General features: G+C 39.3%; 1 protein-coding gene across 2 annotated transcripts in view; it reads right to left on the reverse strand.

Moving 5' to 3' along the window:
• Positions 1–25,866, reverse strand: part of LOC149219727 (pumilio homolog 1-like) — a 61,053-nt gene extending 35,187 nt beyond the window's left edge. The window contains exons 1-6 of one of the 2 annotated variants that reach the window (XM_089384468.1): positions 24,576–25,866; positions 5,037–6,637; positions 4,812–4,953; positions 4,568–4,675; positions 1,197–1,409; positions 978–1,088 (exon numbers count right to left, since the gene is read on the reverse strand). In XM_089384468.1, the coding sequence (XP_089240594.1) occupies positions 978–1,088; positions 1,197–1,409; positions 4,568–4,675; positions 4,812–4,953; positions 5,037–6,637; positions 24,576–25,268 (2,868 nt within the window). In that variant the 5' untranslated portion in view covers positions 25,269–25,866. The remainder of the gene's footprint in view (positions 1–977; positions 1,089–1,196; positions 1,410–4,567; positions 4,676–4,811; positions 4,954–5,036; positions 6,638–24,575) is intronic. The other variant, XM_089384469.1, reaches the window with a different exon arrangement.
• Positions 25,867–26,187: the final 321 nt, after the last annotated feature.

Consider the following 26,187-nt stretch of genomic DNA (forward strand, 5'->3'; position numbering starts at 1 on the left):
CAACCATCTGATTGCTAAAAAGAAATGTGAGAATGCATTTTTCAGCCCTAAGATTGGTAAGGAGGAATGTGAGCAGCCTTCTGTAATACTTTGACTGGTCAACAACCAAATAGTGATAAAAAAATCCAATGAAGATGTCATTCCTGTGAAGTCAGCATCAAGCCTGGTTTCTAAACATTGGCCCACTTATGAACAGCATTCTACCTTCCTTATGTTAGTAAAAAACTTTAGAAAACTGGTTATGAGCCTTTGACACTTAACAATCTTTAGTTATGGTCAGAAGTTTGAGACTATGAAAAGAAAGAAACAGTAAAATAAACACCCACCTAGCAAGCAGAGGTTGAACCCATGTTTTAAAGAGACAAACAGCACAGGGAAAAACAGTTTAATAATGCATGGCCTGAATCGGATTAAAATTTAGAAGGTAGATAAAATATTAAGAGACTGGCAGAGTAGATTGCAAAACAAAAAATACCAACACAGCAAATAGAACATAACAAATGGCTGTTTTCAGTTTGGAGTGCTCAGAAGCCAGCTTGATGGTGGTTCATATCTACCAATGGAAGATACTAAACAAGGTTACCTATTTGTATTGGACTTGTAACTGTGGGAACAATGCAGCACCAGGAGAACTCTCACATCTCGCTGCAGGTTGGAGTACTCAGGAGCCAGCTTAAGGGTTCATATCTACCAATGGAAGATTAACTAAAACAAGGTTACCTACTTGTATTGGTCTTGAAACGTGGGAAAAATGTGAAACGAGAAGAACTCTCACATCTCCCTGAACAACTTTTTTGTAAATGAGCCTATTACCGTGATTTCTTACAACACTGCATAACATGTATTACATGGACTTACTAGTTACACACTAATTGGGAATGTCCTGCAGACTGAACTTACAACATTGAATTACACTTGGGGAAGCCACATTTGGAGACCATTGATCACTGACTTCTATTGGACAAGAAGTCACAAACCTGTATCACATAATTTCCATATTGGTCTTGTGCCAGAGTGCAGACAGATTGCAAGATCTCATCCATCATAATGCTCTGTATCTTGTCCTCTTTGCAGTGCTCCAACACTCTCTGTCACCATTACAAGTTGAAAATCAAATTCTGGCATGCAAAATTCAAATAACCAATTACGGACTAAAAGGAGAACAGTTAATAGAATATTGTAACAATTAGACTCACCTGAATGACACGACAGCCATATGGATGGGAGGACAATGCAACAACTTGGCCAAAAAACGCTGAAATAATGAAATGTATTTTATCCTGGGAAATGCATTCAATACACTTCTGGATAACATGGTTCCCATTTTGATCTCGCACACAGCGCATAACATGTCCATCCAATTCCTGGACGAGCTTCAACTGCTGGTCAGCATCAACAACCTCAACAGCCTGTACAATCCAGTTTAAACATCCTACATGCCATAAGGTCTCAGAAGATGTAAAGTTGTAAAGTCTATACCAATGCTTGAATAAATGCATTGTATTTATGCATTCAAAAATGATTATTAGGGCCATCAAACATTTGCTAACGTCAATGATAATGCTATTGTTTGATTCTCTTGGGCAGTAGCAGTGAGTAGTGTGCCAACTTCCAATGGAAAGCGATGCAGGAGGTGTTGCTAACGAATTGCTATGTTTTTTTTTCTCGACAATAGGTTCTCTTAGCAATATTTTTCGTTAGCAATAGGAATTTACGCTTTAGTTTTCTTCCTCAGCGCTACATTTGCACAGTAGACATTCCTGACTTCCTGAGATAAAGAGGTGCCAAAAATTAGAAGGGGGCAAAAATATCATTATAAATTATGCAGTCTGCATGGAAATTGCATTTATACAAGGGAAAGAGTGGGACCTTGCATTAATCCAGAATAGCGGCTAAAGGCAGCAAGAGAACAACACAAAGACAAACGCTTATTACCTCCCACTTGTGCATCCCAAGAAACAACAATAAGAGGCTTATGTTATTATGCAACCCAAGATATTGCTGAACATAACAATGATGTTACCGTAACTACAATTTCCTCCACAGTTCCTTGAGTTCAATGCCTTCACTTGATTCTGGGGGCCCATCTTGTAAGAGATAACTTTGACAGGTGCACTTCTCAAATTGTTTAATACCAGCCTAGATCCATCTTAACTGCGGATCTACCAAGCACCAAGAGGGGTCAAATCTCCTTTCACTCTAAAAGAGGTTTGCATCTAAGAGATTTGATCTCTCTCGGCACTTTGTAGATCCGGAGTTAAGACTGATTTAGGTTGGTTTTATTATTAATTGACTATAATTTTATATTTTATATTTTATTCATTTTATTTTTAGTTTTATGTAAATTGATTGAGTCAAAATGTTTTATTGATAAATAGCAGTATTAATTTTTTATTTTATTTTGACCAAGTCAAAATGTTTACAGCACATTAGAACATCTCTACATATTGGAATGGAGAACCTCTCTCTATGCAATTACTTTTAACCTTTTCTTATTTTTTGATTGAACCTACACGTGAATGTTTCCAAACATTTACACCACTACAACATCTCCCCAATATATTTTTGCTTTTAGATTTTAATTTTAAAAATGTTATATAAATAAAATTAAAATTAAATATTTATAAAAGAAAAATTGAAATGAGTAATGGTTTTGGGGCAAGTGGTATTGATAAGCGATGGTATTGTCTCATGGTATTGTAACAAATCCTATTTACAAATAGCCCGAAGGGTTAGCTCAACCACTCGAGTCCCTGTTGTTAAGTGCCTCGCCGATTAGGAGGTCACAGTGTCAATTCTCCTGGACACCCTCGGGGTTAGGCCCTAATACTCTGGCCGGCAAGATTCAATTCCCTTCAGTGTTGATCTGCCCAGATTTTCCTATGTGAATAAAAATTAATTAAAACAAAACAAAACAAAACAAAACAAAAAAAATCCTATTTACAAATTAATAATATCCATGGTAAAATGGGGGTGAATATCCATGGCTCATAATCTTGTTATATTGTATGTTTATTGTAAGTGTTGAGTTTTAATTTAAAAAATATTAAAAAATTAAATTAAAATAAAATATTTTTGAAATGAGTTATGGTTTTTGCTACGTGGTTTAAATTAAAATAAAATATTTTTGAAATGAGTTATGGTTTTTGCTACGTGGTGTATTGGCCCATGGTATTGTAAGAAAGCGTATTTAAAAAGTTAATAATATCCATAGTAAAATGGGGGTGAATATTCATGGTTAAGAATTTTGTTATATTTAAATATTAAAATTTCATGTGCTTATTAATTAAATTTATATGGTAAAATAGATGTTAATTTATAACTACCATTTATATGTTATATATTTTAATACGAGATATAAATTATGTTTTATGTTCATAAATTTATTAATAAAAACTAAATTACAATATAAAAAATTGATTTAAAAAATATCTAATGTCTAACATCTAACTCCTACAATACTGGGCTGTAGAGCACCTCTCGGCACAATAAAGGATGGAGAGGGCAATGATTTACTATAGCAAGATTTTTGTTTGCATGTGAAACCAATTTCACAATATCCATTTCCCATATTTGCACCTGCCTGCAAACAACCCCTTGCAACCTAGACGTCTACCTCATGTTCCAAAATATTGGAAAAGATTGTTTAATTTCATCCAGATCTCATTCTTGCTCAACTAGATTAGATCCTCTTCCAGAAAAGCAATGACAGGGCTTGAGATTGACAACTTCACACAAATTCAAGGAACTGTCAGCACAACATGATTTTAAACGTGTGTTATCAGCTCCAAAGATATTGCTTAAAATTACAATAATGTTACTGTTACTGCAGGGTACTCCGCAATTCCTTCAAGCTCAATGCCGTCACTCTGTAGGGCCATCTTGTAAGAAAAGAACTTTGCCAGGTGCACTTTTTAGGGTAGAGAGGGAAAACCATTTAATGATCCTCACTTCCCATATTTGCACTTGCCCACACACCATCCCTTGCAACCTAGAAGTCTACCTTGTATTTCAATGTGACGGAAAAAATTGTTTACTTTCTTCCAGATCTTATTCTTGCTCAACTGGATTAGAAAACCACCCAACTTCCCTCAAATTCAAGGAACTAACTTTCAATGTGTGTTCTCAGCTCCCATGAATAGAAAAATTAAAAATGTTGAAGTAGATGGTGTGATTAAGAAGGAATCCTTCAAATAACCCATAGATTGCTACGAGAGATAGACAAACCAAAATTTACATCTAAGTTTCTAACCTTAGTTCCAATACCAGCCCAAAACAGTGTTGGAAAATGTGAGCTGGTAACAGTGGATATTGATAGAAAAGGTGAGGCACAGAAAGGAAAAATTTACTGTAATCAATAATTACAGGTGAACACGTGCTTGAACATTCAGCTCACTACTCAGGAGTTTTGTTTTATGCATAACATCTTAGTTCAATAGAAAAAAGTAACTGCATCCAAAGTCACTACAATTTCAAAGATGAAAGCAATAAAAACACGCCTATAAATGATAGTTTAAGAAATCATTTTCAAATTTGATATGCAATCCAATGGTTAACCTGAATGTACCTTCTGGATAACTCGGCAGCCATACATTTGAAGACTAAGTGTTAAAACATGGCCAGCAAGCAGATTTGCCAGATCACGCCTTTGCTTTGCAGTGCCATGCTCGAAAAACTGAACAAAATCAATAAATAAGACATAACCAATTTAAAAGTCGTGATATAATTCCACCAATTTAAGACATAAAAGAATATTATCATAATGCCTTGGAGCTTTATGCTTTAGTGGCTGATGTATAGACATGACATACCTTCTGTAGAACATAATTTCCGAAAACATCTGTCATGAGAATCAATGCTTGAGGAAAGATTTCCATAAAAACCATATTCTTGTCTTCAGAGCTTGCACTTTCAAGTTTTTGTTGAATAAAACGACTTCCAATCTGATCAGCGCTATATCCAAACACTTCAAAATTAGTTTCACTTGCTAAAATGGATTATATTTCAATCATTGACTGAAGTGATAATCAAGATACCTGAACTCAAAAACATGTCCAGCAATATCTGACAATTCAAAACATCGGTTTTTGTTATTCTTGAACTCTTCCAGCAAAGAGGAACCATAGCGCTCCTCTATGTCACCCCCATTTTCAGACTGCCAAGCTCCCACAGATGAACTCTTTGAACCAGAGGAATAACGAGGGCTTCGTTCATTATGTCGAATAGGTGAAGTTGTAGATGCCATAGGAGAACCAGGAAGCACAGGACTTCCAATTGGGCTACCTGGATATGGCATGGCAAAGCCAAAGGAAGGACTGACATAGCATCCTGGACTAGCATTGCCACCTTTTCCCAAATATGGCACACCATATTGCGACTCCTGTTGAGCAAGCAAAGCAGTCAAGTAGGCTTTCTGGAACTCAAGAAAATCAAGATAAGAGCCACCCATGTAATTCCTTGATATAGAATGATCATTCAATCCTGTGGCCATTCGTGCAGCATATTCTGCAGTTCTCTGCAATTGCTGCATGCTTATTGGATCCATGATTGGCATCTGAATTCCAGCTCCCATTTGCCCACTTAATCTATATAAGTTCTGTAGGTCTATGTTGCCTCCTGATGTTCCTCCAGACAGGCTACCAGGAGTAGATCTTGAATCCATGCCAGCAGCTGCAGCAATATTGTCAAATGTGGGAGCCAAAGTACCAGGTGCTGCAAAGCTGGCCATCATGGGTTGTAAAATCATTGGATTAATTGGATATCCACTCAAGCCAAAATTAGGAGTACATACATTTGAAATATGTGGACTCTGATATTGCCCATTGGAGCAATCCCCATTGGACATCCCAGCAGCTGATGTGGCACCATACAAATTGGGTGTAATAGATGCAGACTGTTGATGTAAGCGGGCACCTCTAACTTGATCTTTGGAAGTCATTGAGGTCATATTCATGTCTGCCAGTCCTCTACTGTTTTGATTGAAGCCAGAGAAGGACTGTCGCTGTGCCTCTGTAAAAATAGGTGCCTTAACTAATTCAGCCTGTGATTTTGTGGAATGTGAACGCTGTGGATTTTGGTTTAAAGCAACTTGGTGATGAAAATGGTCATTTTGAGTTTCTGTAATTTCCTGCTCTATTTGTGACTTAGCATGGTTTTGCTCCTCAGTGGAAGTTGTTTCATCAGAGGATAAAGTAAGGCCTGACAAAGCAGTAGCGAGCTCTGTGGAATCAGAAGAAAATGCATTAAATGAGTCATGGTTAACAATACTTTCTTTGTCAGATAACCCAAACTTTCCCAACTTTGCAGTTGAGCAAGGACTAGCTAACCCTGCCTTGACTAGCTGAGGATCTGGAGTTGGATTTCTTGAAAGAGATGCACCTACTGCTGATGCAAATGTTAGTGAAGATTGTGTGCCAAGGCCCTGGACTCTCGCAAGACCTGGAGTTGCAGAACAAGAGTGCAAGCCTTCAACTATTGCTGCTTCAGACGCAGAGAAAGGAGATGGAGAAGCATCCTGCAAATGTCCAAGCTGTGCCTCAGCAGAAGGAGCTAGTTGATCAATGTCAGTATCATGAGCAGCTCTACTTGGCGGTCTGGAAAAATGTCCAGAAATTGCTGTATTCCTCCCCAGGTCTTCCTGCAAGGAGATATAGTGTTTCCAAATGAGGTCAGTCTAGCTAAGTCACAAAAATGAAGTGAGACATGTGAAAATGCCATGTTTCTTAAATAGCAAAAACCACTTTATTATTATGGATAATTTTCAAACTTTTAACTTTTTCCTGGACACTTCAAGTGTCTATCAATAATGAAACAACTCTGGAAAAAAAAAACCTCTAAGAGATATATTATCCCAATTTATATTCGGGACCAATCAGCCTTTCAACTTGTAGCAGCACAGGCTTGATACCAGATTCTTACCTTTTATTTACTCAATGTAGACTAACAGCAATGGTTCCACATTCTAAACCAGCATCTAAAAAAAGGTTATTCCTTATATCTGCATGTCTACAACACACACACACACAAACACACAATGGAAATAAAACTGAGAAAAATGTAACTAGCAAAAATTCTTGCAACCAAGATTTGAAGAGAACCTGCAGTCCCATGGATTAATTCAATTTAAAGCTAATCCCACAAAAACATAATGTAAGAGTTTGATGTTGGCTGCAAAGTCGAGAGTTAGAGAAATCAGAGGGAATGTGATGTGGCAAATCGTGATTAGACATTAGATTCTTTTTGCTTAGAATATCTTTGGTATCAACGGCCTCTTTTCTCTGGAGGATATCACTTGCAAAGCATTTGATTTCACTCATCGGGGTTTCTTTGTCCTGAAGAGAATTTAGAAAGGATGGAAAAATGTTTATTTTCTTATAATCTGGAACAATGAAATCTAATGTGATCCAGACATTGGCTGGGATATTGGCATCAACAGTAATTAAGATTTTAATGTCTTCAAATTGCTACTGTGTGTTAATTTCTGTAGCATCGAAGGTGTTCTAGTCTCGAAACTTTGTGAAGAGACTAAAACATAGGAGATATCCATATAACCCAAAAATCGTTTCTAGAAATTCCACCTAGAAGTGTCTCAATTAGATTATTAGCCTATTTTTAATTATTCCTAAGTCTAAACTTAAGAAAAAAAGGTTAATTTAGAATTAATTGAGATAAGGTGTGAGTCCTCTAAAAACTCACACGGATCGTCAGGGAATTAATTTGAGCCCTTGATTAAGATTTAATCTTGACCATTAGAGGACCAACAGAGGATTATAAGAAGTCGTCGATGGGTAGATGGAGAACACACTTGAGACACTTGTGGAATTCGATTTCTTGGCAGTTTGATTTCCAGAGAGCAGCAGCAATTGCCGGAAAGCCGGAGAAGGAAGCAGAGACAATGAGGGGCAGAGGCAGTGAGGCCAAAGGAAGATTTCCTAATCCGGTGAGTGCATCTGCAGAGAGGCCAAAATTTCTTCAGGAAGTTATGCAGAGGCAGCACAGAAGCTACATTGAGCAGTTCGATTTGCTGAGGAAGGAAGGCATTTTCAGTTCCAGAAGTCAGGCAGAGGTTCTAGAGTGCCAGAGAAGCGCTTTCCCAGTCAGCTGCAAGCAGGACGACTTGATTAGCAGTCGATTCGAGCAGCTTTTGTGGCAGGCAGCGTCAAGTTGATGCAAAGCCTGCGTAGACCCAATTGGATGGCTTGCTTTTCAATGGCAGTCAAGTGCTGGGATTGCTCAGAGTGAGGGTAATTTCTCTCTAGATATTTTTGCTAGTATTTTCTCTGCATGGTTGCCAATTTCGGCATCCAAATTGTACTCATAATTTCTCACTACTGCATAATAATAAAAAACCCTCCACTGCAGCACTGGTTTTCCCAAGTTGGGTTTTTCCGCGGACACTTGTCCGGGGACAAGTGTGTGTGCGAGAATTTTCTCAGTTTCCAGCGCTATTTTCTTCCGCAGTTTTATTTGTGAAGGTTGCAATGTGATTTATTCAGTATTTGTTGTAACAAATAAATTGTTAAATAAATTAACAATTAGACGAATAATTTCTAGTTGTTGCAATAGGATTTCAGTAGTTAAATTTTCACACTATGTCTCTCGGTTCAGCTCCAAGGTTAGATGGCAAGTTCTTCTCAAGACAAGGGCTTTTCAAAATGGAATGACTTGTTTGATCTGAATCTGGCCAATTGATTTAATTTACATTTCAGGAACATTCCTGAAAAATGATCTTAGTACAAATGCCTAAGCACAACTTCCTTGAAATAATCAACATAATGTACGGTAGCAAATTCTTCTTAAGACAAGGGCTTTGTAAAATGGAGTGACCTGTTCGATCTGAATATGGTTGATTGATTTACATTTCAGCACCATTCCTGAAAAATGATCTTAGTACTTGTATACCCCTGCCCTCCTTGAAATAATCAACATAATGGACACTTAAGAGAACACTTCTAACAGCTGAGCCAAGATGGTAAGACATACCTTGGCCCAATAGTAAATCTACTATGAATTAAGTTTTGCCCCATGTTAGCCTCAAAAGTAGCATCAATGAGAAGATGGTTGCCATATGGTTATGGACATGAGAATCAACTGTCTAGGAAAACTAATGCTATCACCTTGGGCATTCATTCATGACAATCTCAGCCTAAATTAATAATTGTTAAATTTGGCAACTAGAGCCAAACTCCACCTTGGACAGCTCATATGATGAAGCTGATATTTTTATTGGATTCCTCTTTCCGAGAGGAGTAGGATTGATCTAAAGATCATCTCATTCTGACATGTATAAATGAAATTATGAATTTATTTCTTCTATGGACAAATTGTCATGGTCGGCCAGCAATCTAATGTAGGCTCAGAAGCCCAAAAGGCACGTCTCTTCACCCTCAACGTTGCATATAAATAGAAGGAGCATCTACCTCATTTGGACAATCATTCAACACACACATTTCTCTCTCACTCTTCATCTGATTGGGTGTACGGATTTTTGGGTAGCCTCTCTCCTCCACACATGCAAAGGACAAGTTTGTAATTTTCTGTTTTCTGGGTTGACCATATTGTAGAAGGGTTGACCGGGCAGCAGTTGACTGAGTTTGACTGTCTTTTTCATGGGGAATATTCTATTTGGAAAGGCCACATTTATGGGCACAAAAATCGAGGCGTTCTGAGCTGTTTGACCAACGTTGACCGCAGTGAAGTTGGCCATAGGTTTGACCTCTGCGTTGACCGAGTTTCACTGATATTTTCGGGACTGTTTTGGGCTGATTTGGATTGTTGTTGGAGGCCGAGTTGACTGGGTTTGACCGAGCTGATTTGGAGGAGAAATTCTACCACATTGTTTGGCGTTGACTTTCTGGTTAGGGCTTCCTGTGACTGCAGTTTAACTGGACAGACTTGACTTTGATTGGGCAAGAGAATTTTGTATATTGTACAATCTCTCTCTGTGCTAAACTTTTGAAGAATAATAAGAAAAATTGATCAAATGGTTTCCCCATATTGGGGTTTGTCCCTGGCATGCACCACATCTTGCGTCCTCTTGTCTTGGCTTGTCTTCTACTGTTTTTATTTATGTTCTATCTGCATTTACTGTCATGTCAATGTCATTGCTAATCAAGAAATTGATATTGGGCTAATAAAAAAAAATTGAACTAAATTGCTCTTAAGCATAGAACATACCATTGTTATCTAAAATTAACACGGTATCGGAGCTGAGGTAAAAACAAAGCCCAAGCAAGAGCGAGAAGAGTAATCACTGATCAAGGACAAGATTCAATGGCCTCCACATCCAACTTCAAATCTGATAACAATCTTATGATAAGTCTAATTATTATGCATGGAAGATGTCTCTTAATTTAACTTTAGAAAAGCAAGATGTTATGGACTATGCGCAGGGAAAGTTATTGAACCTCCTTCAAATGCATCGGCTACTGCTAAAGCAAAGTACAAGAAAGGTGAAGTCAAAACCAAGAAGATCATCAGGGATTCTATTCATAAGCATTTAGTTGCTTACATCTCTAATTTGAACACATCAAAGGAGATATATGACAGGTTGGTTGGCATGTTCAAAAGCTAGCAATGCAAACCAAGTTCTCTTCCTCAAGAACAAGTTAAAGGGCATAAAGACGAGAAGAGGTGAAGATATCCAATCCAACTTCATGAGGATTACCAAGATTAAAAAAAAATGATCTTCTTTCAATTGGAGAAGTTATTGGTGATAGAGCTCACTCTCATTGCCCTTGGAGGACTCCCTCGTGAATGGCATGTGTTCAACGCTATTATCCTCAACAACGACAGGATTCCAGGTTTTGAAGAATTGCTGACTAGATGTTCTCAAGAAGAGACGAGGATGATGGAAATGGACATGCCTTCAAATAGGAATGATCCTATTGCATTCTCCACTCATGCTAAAAAGAAGAAGAATGAAAGTTCAAAGAAGCAATGTCAAGGAAGACTGGGATTCAAAAATGGAAGGAAGGGAAGATGCTTCATTTGTAACAAGTTTGGCCACTATGCTAGGGAGTGTCCTAATAGAAGGGATACACCTCATGATGATGACAACCACAACCACAACACTTTCAGGGGCAACAACAATCAATGGAATGGCATATTCAACAACAAAGGAAAAAGGAATGCTCCCGCTACTCAACATGGAAATGGTAGACCTCCCAAAAGATCAAGAAACTCTAGGTATGAAGAATCTAATGTTGTAGATAACAAGCAAAAAGAATTTTATCTTATAAAAGCCCTCGCTACTGCCTCTCCTCCATATTGCATTCTCCGCTCATGCTAAAAAGAAGAAGAATGCAAGTTCAAAGAAGCAATGTCAAGGAAGACCAGGATTCAAAAATGGAAGGAAGGGAAGATGCTTCATTTGTAACAAGTTTGGCCACTATGCTAGGGAGTGTCCTAATAGAAGGGATACACCTCATGATGATGACAACCACAACCACAACACTTTCAGGAGCAACAACAATCAAAGGAATGGCATATTGAACAACAAAGGAAAAAGGAATGCTCCCGCTACTCAACATGGAAATGGTCGACCTCCCAAAAGATCAAGAAACTCCAGGTATGATGAATCTAATTTTGTAGATAACAAGCAAAAAGAATTTTATCTTATAAAAGCCCTCTCTACTGCCTATCATCCAGATACCTTGCGAAATTGGTTGACTGATAGTGGTGCCTCAAGGCACTCCATTGGGTATAAGGAAGCTCTTTCAAATTTGATAGAAAAGGATACATATTTGGAAATCATTCTTGGGGACAATGCCACCTATCCCGTGAAGGGAGTTGGAAATGTCACTCTTCAATTGAATCGAGGTAACACCATTCATCTACAAGAAGTTCTATATGTACCTAATCTAAAGAAGAACCTGGTATTTATCTCAACAATGGAGGACAAAGGATTCAAGGTGGCATTCATCGATGGAAAGGTATGCATTTGGAAAAGGAATTTCAAAGAAGCATTTACTCTTGGATTCAAGGTTGATAGCCTAAATCAAGTTGGAGGAAGCCCTTTGGGAGCTATGTCTTGCAACACATCTCTTCAATCCAAATTATGGCACGGAAGGTTTGCTCATCTACATTACAAGGCTCTACCCGATGTGAGGAAGATGGTGACAGGTATGCCCGAATTTAAAGTAGAACATGAAGGTGTTTGTCAGGGATGTGCCGAAGGAAAACATACAAGGGGACCATTCCCCTTAAGTGCTAGCAAGACTACCGACATATTGCAATTGGTTCATTCTGATCTATCTAGTATGATGACCGTGACATCTTTGGGAGGACATTTATATTATGCTATCTTTGTGGATGATTTCTCTCGCAAAACTTGGATATATTCCTTGAAGAATAAGGATAAGGATGAAGTATTCTCATGGTTCTGTTCTTTCAAAGCCTTGGTCGAAAATCAAACAGGGAATAAGATCAAAATATTGAGGACCAATAATGGAACCAAATATGAATCAAATGAGTTCAATGACTATTGTAGAGAAGCTAGCATTAAGAGAGAGACAAATACCTAAGGTTACTTGGGAGCGAGAGCGACATTTTCAAAAGCTTGGGAGCGATTACGGGAACATTTTTTATATAATATATATTTTTTATATTTTGATGCATATATGTTAACAAAAGCATGTAGAATGATGAATTAATTAAATATACAACCAAACAAGAACCATATAACAACAATCATCTAGAAGTTACAATCTTCATCATCCACGTCCACAAGTTAGTAACATACAACAACATATTGAGTCTCATAATTCATCAATCTTAAAGTTTCAAGCTTTCAAAATTCAATATATAACATTTATAATCATTGATCATCAAAGTTGTACTTGTAAGCGAAGTGCAACCAATACAACAAATGATATCTAACATGAAATGAAATGAAACAACTTTCAACTTTCACAAAGCATCATATTCATAATTCATTACTAATGAGTTATAATTGTCAACTTCAAACTTCAAACTTAAATTGTCATATATTGTTTACAAAAAATATCATAATAAATATGGAGTCAATAGTTATAAAAACTACTAGAAACTACAAAAGACAAGTAAATCTATTATCTATTGCTAATGCTTGGGCCTCTTGTCGCCACGAGAAATGTCTATTTTTTTAGTCCTGCTGGAAAATCGGGATCTTTGTCATTAATATCACCCTCTAAGCATTAATATCCAGAGGTGTCTTTGTCATTACCTCTAGATCTGTATAGGGATCTTTGTCATTAATATCACCCTCTAAGCATTAACATAAGATATAAAAGCATAGCATGTCAAGTCAAGATTTTGTTTGAGTGATGCGTACGTTTTTAGGAGGGTCATGATAGAGGAGTTCAACAACCAATGTCACTAACATAAAGATACATAGAGGGATTGGTACTCTTGATTAAATACGAGTTCCATACCCTAATACATGACAAAATCCAATGGAAACATTACAATCCCCCCAATCCTGAAATCCTAAAAAAACTGATACGTCTGCTGGATTTTGAATGAAATCTAAAATTCTACTTTCTCCATATGAAATCCAATGAGGTCGGAACCACTCTCAAACATCCTAAGTCATTTCATGGTAATGTTAAAAATTTAAGTAAAAGGATGAAAATGAAGATTAAGGAGAATGTCACTTTTACTTTAAGAATTCAACATTACCATGAATCGCATATCAATACTAGGGTCCTAGGCTTGATCATTAGGCTACCCCACTCAAAACTTATTTGTTTCTTTGAAAAAAGTTGCATTTAGTATATTATTGCAAAAAAAAAAAAAAAACTTGCAAAGAAGACTAAACGCTCCCGAAAAACCAGGGAATGTGCTCCCGAGGACGAGTCGTTCTAGCTCAGAGCGCGAATTGGGAGCGGCGGCGTGGAGGGGGGGCACTCCCTCGCATATACTCCTCAACAAAATGGTGTTGTTGAAAGGAAGAATCATTCTATTATAAAAGCCACTCGTGTCATGCTTCATAATCAAAGTCTTTCGAAGTTCTAATGGGCGGAAGTTGCCAACACTATTGTGTATGTTCAAAATAGATGCCCTCATCAATCATTGGACTCCAAAACTCTCGAAGAAGTTTTCGGACTCCAAAACTCTCGAAGAAGTTTTCACCGGTAAGAAACCTAATGTTTCTCACTTTAGAATTTTTGGCAGTACTGTATATTTTCAATGTGCCAAAAGAAAAGAGAAACAAATTCGATGCATCTAGGAAGAAAGGAACATTTGTGGGCTACAGTGAAACTTCTAAGGCATATAGAACCTATGTGCCTAGTCAAAGAGAAGTGGAGATAAGTCATGATGTCACTTTTGATGAAGATGCTACCCTTGGAAAGATTAGTAACCTTCCTATTCTAAAGAAGGACAAAGAAGCAAATTCAAGAAAGCAGGGAGAACCGCAGGATGAGCCGATGCCTGATGTTGAAGAACTAATAAATCCCATTGATCCACCTCGTCATGAGCCCTCCTCCTCAAAAAGGAGACCCTCGTGGCTTAGGGAAACTCTCGAAGATTCTAAAAGACATGTTGCTCCAAGGGGGACATTTCGTGAAAGTAAGAAGTTGAATAGATACCAAGGGTACTTAACTGCCACGAGCACCATTGTTTAATCTGAGCCTTGCACATTCGAAGAAGTTGTGAAGCACTAAGTTTGGAAGGATGCTATGAACAAAGAGTATGAGTCAATTATGAAGAATAATGTTTCGGATGTGGTCCCTAGACCAAAGGAAAATCTGTTGTCACCTCAAAATGGTTGTACAAGATCAAGCATGGAGCTAATGAAAGTGTTGAAAAGTTCAAGGCTAGATTTATTGCTCGAGGCTTCTCTCAAAAGGAAGGTTTGGACTATGATGAGATATTTGCTCCTATTGCCCGATATACCACCATCCGTTCAACTATAGCCCTTGCTGCCTCGCAAGGATGGAATCGACACCAGATGGATGTCAAGACCGCCTTCTTGCATGGTTCAATTAAGGAAGTCTATGTAGAACAACCAGAGGGGTTCGAAGTTCAAGATTGTCAGACACATATATGCAGGTTGAAGAAAGCCCTCTATGGGTTGAAGCAAGCTCCCCAAGCTTGGTATGAGACGATTGACAGCTGTCTGATGAAGTTGGGTTTTACATAAGTGAAGTTGATATGAACCTTTACTTTAAGGTTGAGAATGACAAAACTTTCATCTTGGTACTTTATGTCGACAATCTCTTTCTGGCAAGTGCAGACCCTCTTATTCATCAATGTAAGATGGAGTTGGCTTCCGAGTTTGAAATGAAGGACCTAGGACTAACGCATTATTTCCTAGGGTTGGAGCTCTGGCAAAAGCCACGTGAAGCTACTTGAAAGATTTGAGATGGTGGACTGCAAGTCCGTGACTACTTTGATGGAACTTAACTTCAAGAAGTTATGTGGAAGTGTTGTTGGGCCCGAACTGGGAAATCCTTCTAAGTATCGTCAACTCGTGGGGGGCCTGATGTTCTTAGTGAACTCTCGTCCGGACATATGTTTTGCGGTGAATACATTGAGTCAATTTATGGTCGAGCCTCATCACATACATTGGATTACTGCCAAGAATCTCTTGAGATATCTTCGGGGCACAATCACCTATGGACTGAGATACACTGTCGGGAATGTGAGGCTCCATGGTTATTCTAATGTTGAATGGGTTAGCAATGTGGTGGATAGTAAAAAAGCACATCGGGATGTTGCTTTCTCTAGGTTCTGCTTCGATATCTTGGATGAGCAAGAAGCAAAAGTCAATTGCTTTGAGCACCATTGAGGCTGAATCTATTCTTCATAGTATGGCCTCCTGTCAAGTTGTTTGGTTGAGGAATCTCTTTAGTGAGTTGTTTGCACACGTGTTGGATACCACCTAATGTTGAATGGGTTAGCAATGTGGTGGATAGTAAAAAAGCACATCGGGATGTTGCTTTCTCTAGGTTCTGCTTCGATATCTTGGATCAGCAAGAAGCAAAAGTCAATTGCTTTGAGCACCATTGAGGCTGAATATATTCTTCATAGTATGGCCTCCTGTCAAGTTGTTCGATTGAGGAATCTCTTTAGTGAGTTGTTTACACACGTGTTGGATACCACCGTGATCTTCTGCAACAACCAAAGTGGGATTCGTCTTTATGAGAATCCTGTGTTTCATGATTGCTCCAAGCATATTGATATGAGGTACCCACTTTATCCGGGATATGGTACGACGGGGAAAAATAAAGATCTGTCATATTGGGACTGATGATTAGGTCGCAAATATTCTTACGAAGCCCCTGGGGAAGGTCAAATTCTTAACCTTTCATGAACGACTTAGAGTCGTGGAGAGACCCTCTTATGAGGGTCCCATTTGATTTAGATATTGAGCTCTAAGAGCTCCGGGGGGCTTGGGGTACTTCTTGTAGCGATAAGCAACCATAGGGTGAGTGGTTCACCTTCCCCTAGTGGTGTGCAATGTATAGGGTGAGTGGTTCACCTTCCCCTGTGATACCCCATGATGGTTGAGATATGCATAGGATGAGTGGTTCACCTTCTTCTATGGTATATGAGCAAGATGAGTGGTTCACTTTCTCTTGTTAATACATCCTACCCATGCAGTCTGGGACTCATGGGAAGTACCTCTTATATGGCCAATGTGTAGGGAAATGAGGATAGGGACCATAGTACTACCGATGGACGCATCGTGTACTACCGTACTCCCTATGCTAGGATGTTTGATATTGATCTGGGACCAATGGAGACTGACTTCGGCTCAGTGGAAAGTAGTATGATACACTATCGATTATTGGAGATTGACTTCGGGTCAGTAGAGAATGGTATGATACATTCTCGATCATTTCCTCTTCATTATTTCTTCATGATTCAGCAGAGTAGAGTAGGGATGACAAGGATGGTACAGATTGTCAGATGGTTTGGTAGGTGGAGTTCTTCCTAGTTGAGAGGGAGTGTTAAATTTGGCAACTAGGGCCAAACTCCACCTTGGACAACTCATAAGATGCAGCTGATATTTTGATTGGATTGCTCTTTCCAAGAGGTGTAAGATTGATCTAAAGATCATCTCATTATGACATGTATAAATGGAATTATGAATTTATTTCTTCTATGGACAAATTATCAAGGTCGGCTAGCAATCTAATGTAGGCTCAGAAGCCCAAAAGACATGTCTCTTCACACTCAACGTTGCACATAAATAGGAGCATCTACCTCATTTGGACATCATTCAACACATATTTCTCTCTCTCCTCATCTGATTGGGTGTACGGATTTCTGGGTAGCCTCTCTCCTCCACACGTGCGAAGGACAAGTCTATAATTTTCTGTTTTTTGGGTTGACCAAATTGCAAAATGGTTGACCAACGTTGACCAGGCAATAGTTGACAAAGTTTGACTGCGTTTTTCTTTGGGAATATTTTGTTTGGGCAAGCCACATTTTTTGGCACAAAAATCAAGTCATTCTGAGTTGTTTGACTAGCGCTGACCGCATGTTTGACCTCTGCATTGACCGAGTTTCTCTGATATTTTCAGGACTGTTTTGGGCTGATTTGGATTGTTGGCGGCGGCCAAGTTGACTGGACTTGACCAAGATGATTTGGAGGAGAAATTCTGCCACATTGACCAGCGTTGACTTTATGGGTAGAGCTTCCTATGACTGTAGTTTGACTGGACAGATTTGACTTTGATTGGGTAGGTGAATTTTGTATATTGTACTCTCTCTCTCTGTTGAACTTTTGAAGAATAGTAAGAAGAATTGATCAAAGGGTTTCCCCACATTGGGGTTTGTCCGTGGCATGTGCCACATCTTGTGTCCTCTTGTCTTGGCTTGTCTTCCACTGGTTTTATTTATGTTCTATCTGCATTTATTGCCATGTCAATGTGATTGCTAATCTAGAAATTGATATTGGGCTAATAAGAAAAATTGAAGTAAATTGCTCTTAAGCATAGAACTTACCATTGTTATCTAAAATTAACAATAATTTATATAAAAAATGAAAAAATCCAAAGAATAAGTCATATAAACCATCATCTAGAATAAATTTAAGGAAAACCACAATGCTACATAATGTGAGACAAATATAAATGAGAAACCAAATTAGATGGTCTAGATTGAAGAAGGATCTTCCTTTGGACTTAATATTAAAAACAATTCGGGGATAAAAGAAAGAAAACATAAATAAATAAATAAACTTCATTAGGACATGTTAAAAACACTTTGAGAGAAAATGCAGAAGAAAGAATCTTAAATTAGAGGAAAAAAATAAAAATTAACAAACTGGAATAGTCGAGGCAACATTTCATCAAAAATGAAAACACCGTTGAGGTGAGCTCGTCTAGGAAATCCTATCTTTGTACATGAAAAAATTAGTCTGTCAAGCAAAACAATGCACCTGGTTTAAATTGGCATCCTCCTCCCATCGCGGCTTATCCAGGCTCACAGTTATTGAGGTCTCTCCGTTTCTCTCAACAACAGTTACCCTGTTTACTAGCGATTCCGAGGACATTGACAAGGCGAACAAAACGACGTACCCTCATTTCCACAATGTCAACAGGCCTCCTCACCGCGCCGTGTCGAACCCTGTTTACTTCATTGCACCTCGGCAACCTCGAAGATGTACCTGGGCTGGATTGCCCCCCACTTTCTCCAGCGACCCTGAACTTGTTAGTTTCCTGTTTACAAGCCTCACCATCCTTTGATGTGCCTCTCCCACAGATTCCCCACGTCTCTGCCCCACCTGGTTTCACGACCATCTCAAGATCTTTACCCAAAACCCTACCCTCAAACCCTCATCCCCCTAGCGGCCCTTCAATTCCCTCTGGTTCTAACCCTAACCCTAGCACACCTATCTGCTCCAAATGCTTTAGTTCCCCGATCCCTAACCCCAAATCTACCCCATCCACCCCCCCAGATGGTCAACCAAGGTATTTGCGGCCTGCTAAAGGATTACCCGACGGCCAGACGTTTAGATAAACAAAAAAGGGTTGGTGTCTTAGGGCTAGAGACAAAGACATAAAACTTGCCCTGGGTGAGGATCTCACGATGGGAGAAGTGGACAATATGGCCAAGACGATTTTGGTTGGGCGAGTTCGCGAGAGGAATTACACGATGGAGCAGCTGCGACTCTAGACAGAGGAAATTCGGGGGTCCCTTCTTAAAGATCTGCCCATCATCCATGTTCTAGCAAGGGGATGGTTTGCCCTTCGTTTCCACCAGGAGGAATACACAGATTGGATCCTCTCCAAATTCTGGCACATTGAACTGGCGCCTGTATTGCTGAAGCAATGGGATCCATTGTTCAATCCAGAGAGAGAACAGTTAGGGGTGGGTCCTATCCGGGTTTAGCTGTCGGGTCTCCCACTGCAATACTAGACCCCTACCATCTTCAAACAAATTGGGGACGCCTTGGGCACCAAACTGGATCATGATCAATCCTTCGAATCGACCGAGATCATGACCATGGCTCGAATATTGGTACACTTGGATACTAGGGCCAGGCTAGAGGAGATCACCCTACTCTTGTGACATTTCACTCGTAGGCAAAACCTTGACTATGAAGGTGTACCCTTCCAGTGCAAACGCTGCCACAAGGTCAAACACCTCTACAAAGATTGTCTTTTGCTCACGCCTTCGACTCCAGCAGCTAAGGGTTCAACGCATAAGCTATCAAAAGAACCGAACGTACTACCCACAGATCTGGATTGCAGAAAGGAAGATGTTGGGAACACTGTTCCAACCTCCAGTGCCTCCCAGATGCCGCCTCCATCTCCTCCTAAGACCAGATCCAAATTTGTGGCAGAAGCTGCTCCTACATCGGGAAACGTAATGCAGACGCGGACAGGTTATCGAAAGAGGCAACGAATCATCCTCAAGGAGGATGGTTGATCAGAGAGCACACTCATGCACAGGTTTATCAGTACTACCACATACCATATATAGACCAAATTTTGCAGAGGGCAGACTAGCCCTAGTTACAGCGCTTTTTGTTAAAATATTATGCACAGTTTTATGGATATGTAAATATTTATGTATATGAACTTCTATCAGTACACCCGATCAGGGGAGTTTCGTAAATTTTGCTACAGTTTTTCTGCAAACATTTCACATCTGACCACGGTCAGTTTACTGCATATGCCATGGGCATCTACAACATGTAATTTTCTTGATAATGAAAATTACGATTTTTATTTCAAAGAAAAAAATGCCCCTGGTTTAAATTGACCTCATAATGCTTAAAGGTTAACAACACTTGAAAAATTCTAAACAAGTTATGAACCATGCATATAGTAACAATAGAGCAAAAGATTGTCGGCAAAAGCCTAGATAGAAAGGTATTGAAGCACACATCATGGATTGAAACCGATTTAGAGTTCTCTCACAAAAAGAAGAGAATGCACCATACATCCTATGGTAAATCAATAAAACGGAATGTATATTTCAGATCTTCCAAGTATTCTGGTGCATATATGAACTATGTTCATAACACGAAACCTTCCAATGGAAAAGTTGCATAATCCACCACTCTGACCATATGCTCTTATACTACTTCCACATTCCAGTCATAATGTTAAACACACATTCATTCAGGAATCATATATCAATCACAATGTACTCCTAAAATTCCCATGAATTCAAACTTTTCCATTGGTTTTGGCCAATGACAAACATGTCATACGAGCACTCCCACTTATAGCACTGACTATGACGTTGTCTACCAATATTTATTTGGACAAAAAAACTCACATTTACGAAGGGTTTAATTGATGGATTGCTCATTAACTTGTCTTCCCTTGTTTTTCTCTCTCTTCTTTCCATATCTTTCCTTGTACAATGTTTGTAGGTTTATAATATATTTTCTTGTACAATGCATGTAGTTTTATGATTTCGTAAGATTATTTTAGATGATATATTTTGTTATAACATATGTACATCACTATATATTTCTGCCTATTTTACATTCTTCATTGGAATGCCATATTCTTGTTACACATTAGCCATCAACAACGATTGTTCAGGTTTATTTTGCAAATGTGTTGTTTTGGGAAAGCATACACTAAAACCAATCTATATTACGACTATCAATAGGTAAGAATTGTGGAAGTTGATATGCATATTACAAAATGGAACAATATAGCATTTCTAGATTCAACATTGTGCTGACTCATTCTAAACACAAAGCAATAAGAATGGAGAAAGATATGACTCCAGAGGTCCCTTATTTGCTGGAATGCAAAAGCATCTTATGTTTCTAAAATATATAATGTTTAGTCTCTTGGTGATGTAAGAAGGTTAATATATCCATGGCAACAAGCATGTCACGCTAATAAGAAGGATTCACGAACCACCAACTCCTTATAGTGATCCCAAAGCAAACATGACACTTCGTTTATAAACAATACCAAAAGGCTATGAGATCTTGTTATGATTCATAACATTATGAAAGAAATAAATAAACAATCAAGCAACAAACATTCAAACAATATACACCATGATTTACTCTAGAAAACCCCAACTAGGGAAAAAACCAGCCAATAATAGATCTATTATTGTCCTTGGCTAAAACACAGCTAAGTCAGCCAACACCCTGAGCTTTCAGCGCTCAATACCATGGAGAATACACAAGCCTTTTAACAGCTTCAGCTACATGTAATACCATGAGTCACCAATACTAGGTGCCCAAAACCACAACTGTTAACCATAATTGTTGACACAACCTCAACTCCACCACAAGGTCAAGTTTATCTAACAATCCCCCCTTTAAACTTGATTTTGGTTTTTCCTTGGCCAAAATCGGCCAAGTGAGCCAACCACCACCACTCACCTCCAAGCCCTACCTAGTCAATGCCAAGGTATTTGAGAATCTTACATGTTGTCCTAGCTCATCATACTTCATCATACCACCACATGCATCTCCATATCACCCAAGTGGACATTCAGACTTTACCAGTGACTTACTGGGGTACGCATGCCTTACCAGGTCTTATAGTCGTATGCCCATTTACATGAAATTTTTCATTTTTTTTTATTTTGTTGCTATCATGATAAATCCTCTCATTTTTATTGCTCCACACTCTGATCCATTACCTAACCTCACAACTTCTTTCTGAACACAAGCTTTACTCAAATCGTGACCATTCAATGATAACTTTCATTGCGCAATATCAAGCTACCTCTTCCTAACCTCACAACTTCTTTGTGAACACAAGCTTTACTCGTATCATGACCATAAAATGACAACTTCCGTTGTACAATATCAAGCTACCTCTACCTCGTTTGCTTGATCAATTTCACATTTCACTACATTCCAAGTTCTCGTTATCTCCCGTTAACTAGAATCAAAAACCTATGTGTCTCTTCTATGAGCAGATCAATCAATTCTTTCTACTATTCATTCTCGAGCATAGCATTGGCTCTCCTCTCAAAAAGCCAACTTTCCTCTCTTCACCATTGCTTTGAATAGAACTTTAGTAGGAAAAGAGATGATCCCAATATCATCACTGCCAATGCACTCTATAATGCGGATTTGGCATACCTAGGAACCATTAGAATCACAACCCAACCACTTTCAAAAATAATATTATGGTAAATGATAAAAATGTCAAATTAATTCATAACTACAGCGTCTGATGCAGGGAGCCAAACATTTGGGCATTGTTTCAATGGCAATATTAATGCCTCGGTAAAACTATGCGATAAACTTCTCTTATCTCCTGCAATCCAACAATGATGGTGCTACTCCCATAACGATATCGACTTTCCTTAGATAACATCTCCGGGCTGAGCTGATACGAAACAGATGGAGAAAAGTTATGCCTGAGAGCATTTGCTGAAATATGTTCGTATTGCTAGAAGAGCCAAAGGCTCAACGGATCAGGTCCTATTGCAATTACTTGAAATGCGTTTGGATAATATTCTTTTTCGATTGGGTTTGGCACCTCGATGTCGGCTCTTCGCCACCTGGGGCGGTAGTACGTTCCAAGGGTTGGGTTGTTCGCCCATTAAAGCGGTACCTGTTCAACCATTGAAGACTGTTATGGAGCGCATTGCTTTATGAGTTGATCATCTTTGAGATTCTCAACACTACTTCGCCTAGGAAAGGGGTTGATAATCCCCTCCTCCCACCCACACAACGCTTCTTGCAAGGCGCTCCAGCCCGCGGCCATGAGCATCTCTGCGGCGAGGGCATCCCCCATTCGCACAGCCAGGTGCAACACTATCTCACACCCTGGCACATCTCACCCGTTTATAACACTAGAAATCACTTCTGCTCATAGCGCAAGCAAATGCCTAAATACCACTAGTATGATCTCGTGTTTGTTTTGTCAAATAAACAAGAACAAACGTTGCTACTACTAGTTGTCTCTATATTCTTCCATGCATATTTCAACTCAGTCGCTCCAATCCCCAATCTGAACTCAATCTTATCTGAACTCAATCTCTTCCTTGAGAGTCAAGAGGGTTTTAACTTTTCTTCTTTATGGTGCAAGATATTTGGAGGCCACAATTTTACAGCTGCAACCTCAAACATTCAAAATACTACGAATTAAAACACATGAAAGCTTAATCACAATAAACCGCATCAACATAATATAACCTATCTCAGTGTTGCAATAAAATTACGACAACACAACATGGCACATCATCTTTTTCACTTTTTGTATATAAATCATTTGCACGACAAACTCATCAAAGCACGGGTTCTGCTAAAAAAAGGTTTCTTGTACTTCAAATGCCAGAATAGGCACTCTCCTCCAGCAGCAGTTCAATTTTAATGCCAAACCAACACTATGCTTTACCTTGGGTTCGAATCTTTTCACCAGCACTTTTTCTTGGCAGCTAAAAATTCATCTTGCTAACAAACTCTGCATCGATCTCTCCAATCACCAAGCCAATTTAAACTCTTGGCAACAGAAGCTTCCTTCTGAAGCAAACTCTCAACTCTGACACCACTTGTTAGGATTCATAACATTATGAAAGAAATAAATAAACAATCAAGCAACAAACATTCAAACCATATACACGATGATTTACTTTGGAAAACCCCAACTGGGGAAAAAACTGGCCAATAATAGATCTATTATTGTCCTTGGCTAAAACACAGCCAAGCCAGCCAACAGCTTGAGCTTTCACCGCTCAACCATGGCTCAATACAATGGAGAATACACAAACCTTTTAACAGCTTCGACTATATGTAATACCATGAGTCACCAATACTAGGTGCCCAAAACCATAACTGTTGACACAACCTCGACTCCACCATAGGGTCAAGTTTATCTAACAGATCAACGTTTCTGGCAATGCAGCGAGCTCACAAAAAACAGCAACAGATAGCATGAACACAAGTTAGAAAGGCAAAATCCCAAATGTTAACTGTAGATCCTGAGAATTGCTCATGCACTATATTGATCTTTCAGAACGCTAATTAAATTATATGAGCCAAAATTAAAAGCAACCACATTTGATTCACTTGTTAAATTTTGAAAAGCAACCAATCATTATCCAAGTCAAAACGTCTGATACTACTAACTTATTACATCCTCCAGGATGTAATGTTGAAAAGCAGTTTTGCACTATTTATATAGAGAGAAAAATACCTGTAAAAAATCTGCAAAGCTTCTACGCCGAGAACCCAACCCTCCAGCTGACAATCCAATCAAACCATCGGTGCTTCCTTCAACCCATTCTGCAGAGCTTTGCCGTGCCAGACCACCAGAAGATATTTTCCCCCCCTCCAAGCATTCGTTCTCCTCCCTGTGCGTAGGAAGCACAGGCTGCGAGGAAAACAAAGACTTGCTGCTTCCATCAGCAAACGGCCTCGATTTCCTCCGGTCGCCAATACCACCATGTCCAGGCACAGCTTGCAAACGTTGCGCAAGCCGCCAGTCCTCTCGCGAAAGAGGTGGCGGCGGCAACCTGGGATTGAGATTGACATGGGAGTAATAGTAATCCAAATACGCCGGATTAGATCTGAGCTCGTCCTCTGAGGGCAAACCACTATCGGCCCTCGTATCAGCATTCGGCCGTAAACCATTGCCAAACAAACCACCAACGGCAGTCAGAGAGCCTTGAACACTGGGAGGTGCACTTCCACTACGGTAGAGATTCAATTCCCTCTCCCTCTCACTCGCCTCAATAAGATTCTGCTCCCGCAGCAACATCCCCAGCTCTTTTGCAAATCCCTCCCCATAAGTCTCTTGCATTGAGATACCTGGGCCCCTAAGGCTGTCCCCTAGTGTTGCTCCCATCCCTAAACTAGACAGCATCTTTAATGGACTTTCAGTCACCATCTATCATAGAACAAAAACAGAAACCCTGACCCTCTGGTACAACTTTGTAAAAAAATGCATACAAACAACCTCTCTGCCCACTTAAAATCTTCGACTTTGAATACTTTAAAAAATTGGCTTTGAAAGCCCCATAATCCCTGAATCAAAATCCTACCACCGAGAGTAACATGAACAAAAGATTTTTCTCGAAGTCAACCAACTGCTAATGACTATAATATTTTCTGTGCTATATGGCCCGAACAAAAAAGGCCGATTGGCTACAAACCCCGATATTTAGCACCAAATACAGCAAAGAACCCGAAGGAAAATATAGGTGTGTACCGATGTTTTTATTCATTCACTCATCTATTTGGGAACCCTAAACCGCCATCCAAATACCCAATGTACAATACCCTCTGATTTCAGTCTCCGTGCACTATTTTCGACGACGGAAAAAACCGACACCCCCCCAAATGAAGTGCGAAGTATCCAATTCCGGACCAATCCAGGCCAAAACGGAGGAATTTATTTACCCCTGCGGAAGAAAAAATAAATCTTAAAAGAGCTCACAGGCGTGCAAGCACAGACAAAATGATCGTGCTGAAAGGGGCCCAGTGACCGTTGGATGATTATAGGCTCGATGGATCAGATTTGACGCCGTATCTCGTATCGGGTCTAGGGTTTTGATGTGAACAGAGGATCACCGAGGGTTTCGTCTTAACCCCGGGATGGGGTTGGGTTTTGACGTGGGTTTGGTCAGAATTATTGGCAAAACCGGATAAACGAGCATCTTTGAGGTTTCTATGGGCATTGACGTCAGTAATTTTTTAATCCGCCACGTGGCCACTCCCCGAGTGGGCTGATCTGGCCGTCTGTTTCGGAATCCGACGGCAGCGATTCCGTTGTGCCGTTGGTTGTGTGAGTCATGTTGCTTGCTCAA

Source organism: Pinus tabuliformis, chromosome Q (assembly GCF_031772625.1).
Source record: "Pinus tabuliformis cultivar Carrire ecotype Pingquan chromosome Q, CPIR1, whole genome shotgun sequence".
NCBI lineage: Eukaryota > Viridiplantae > Streptophyta > Pinopsida > Pinales > Pinaceae > Pinus > Pinus tabuliformis.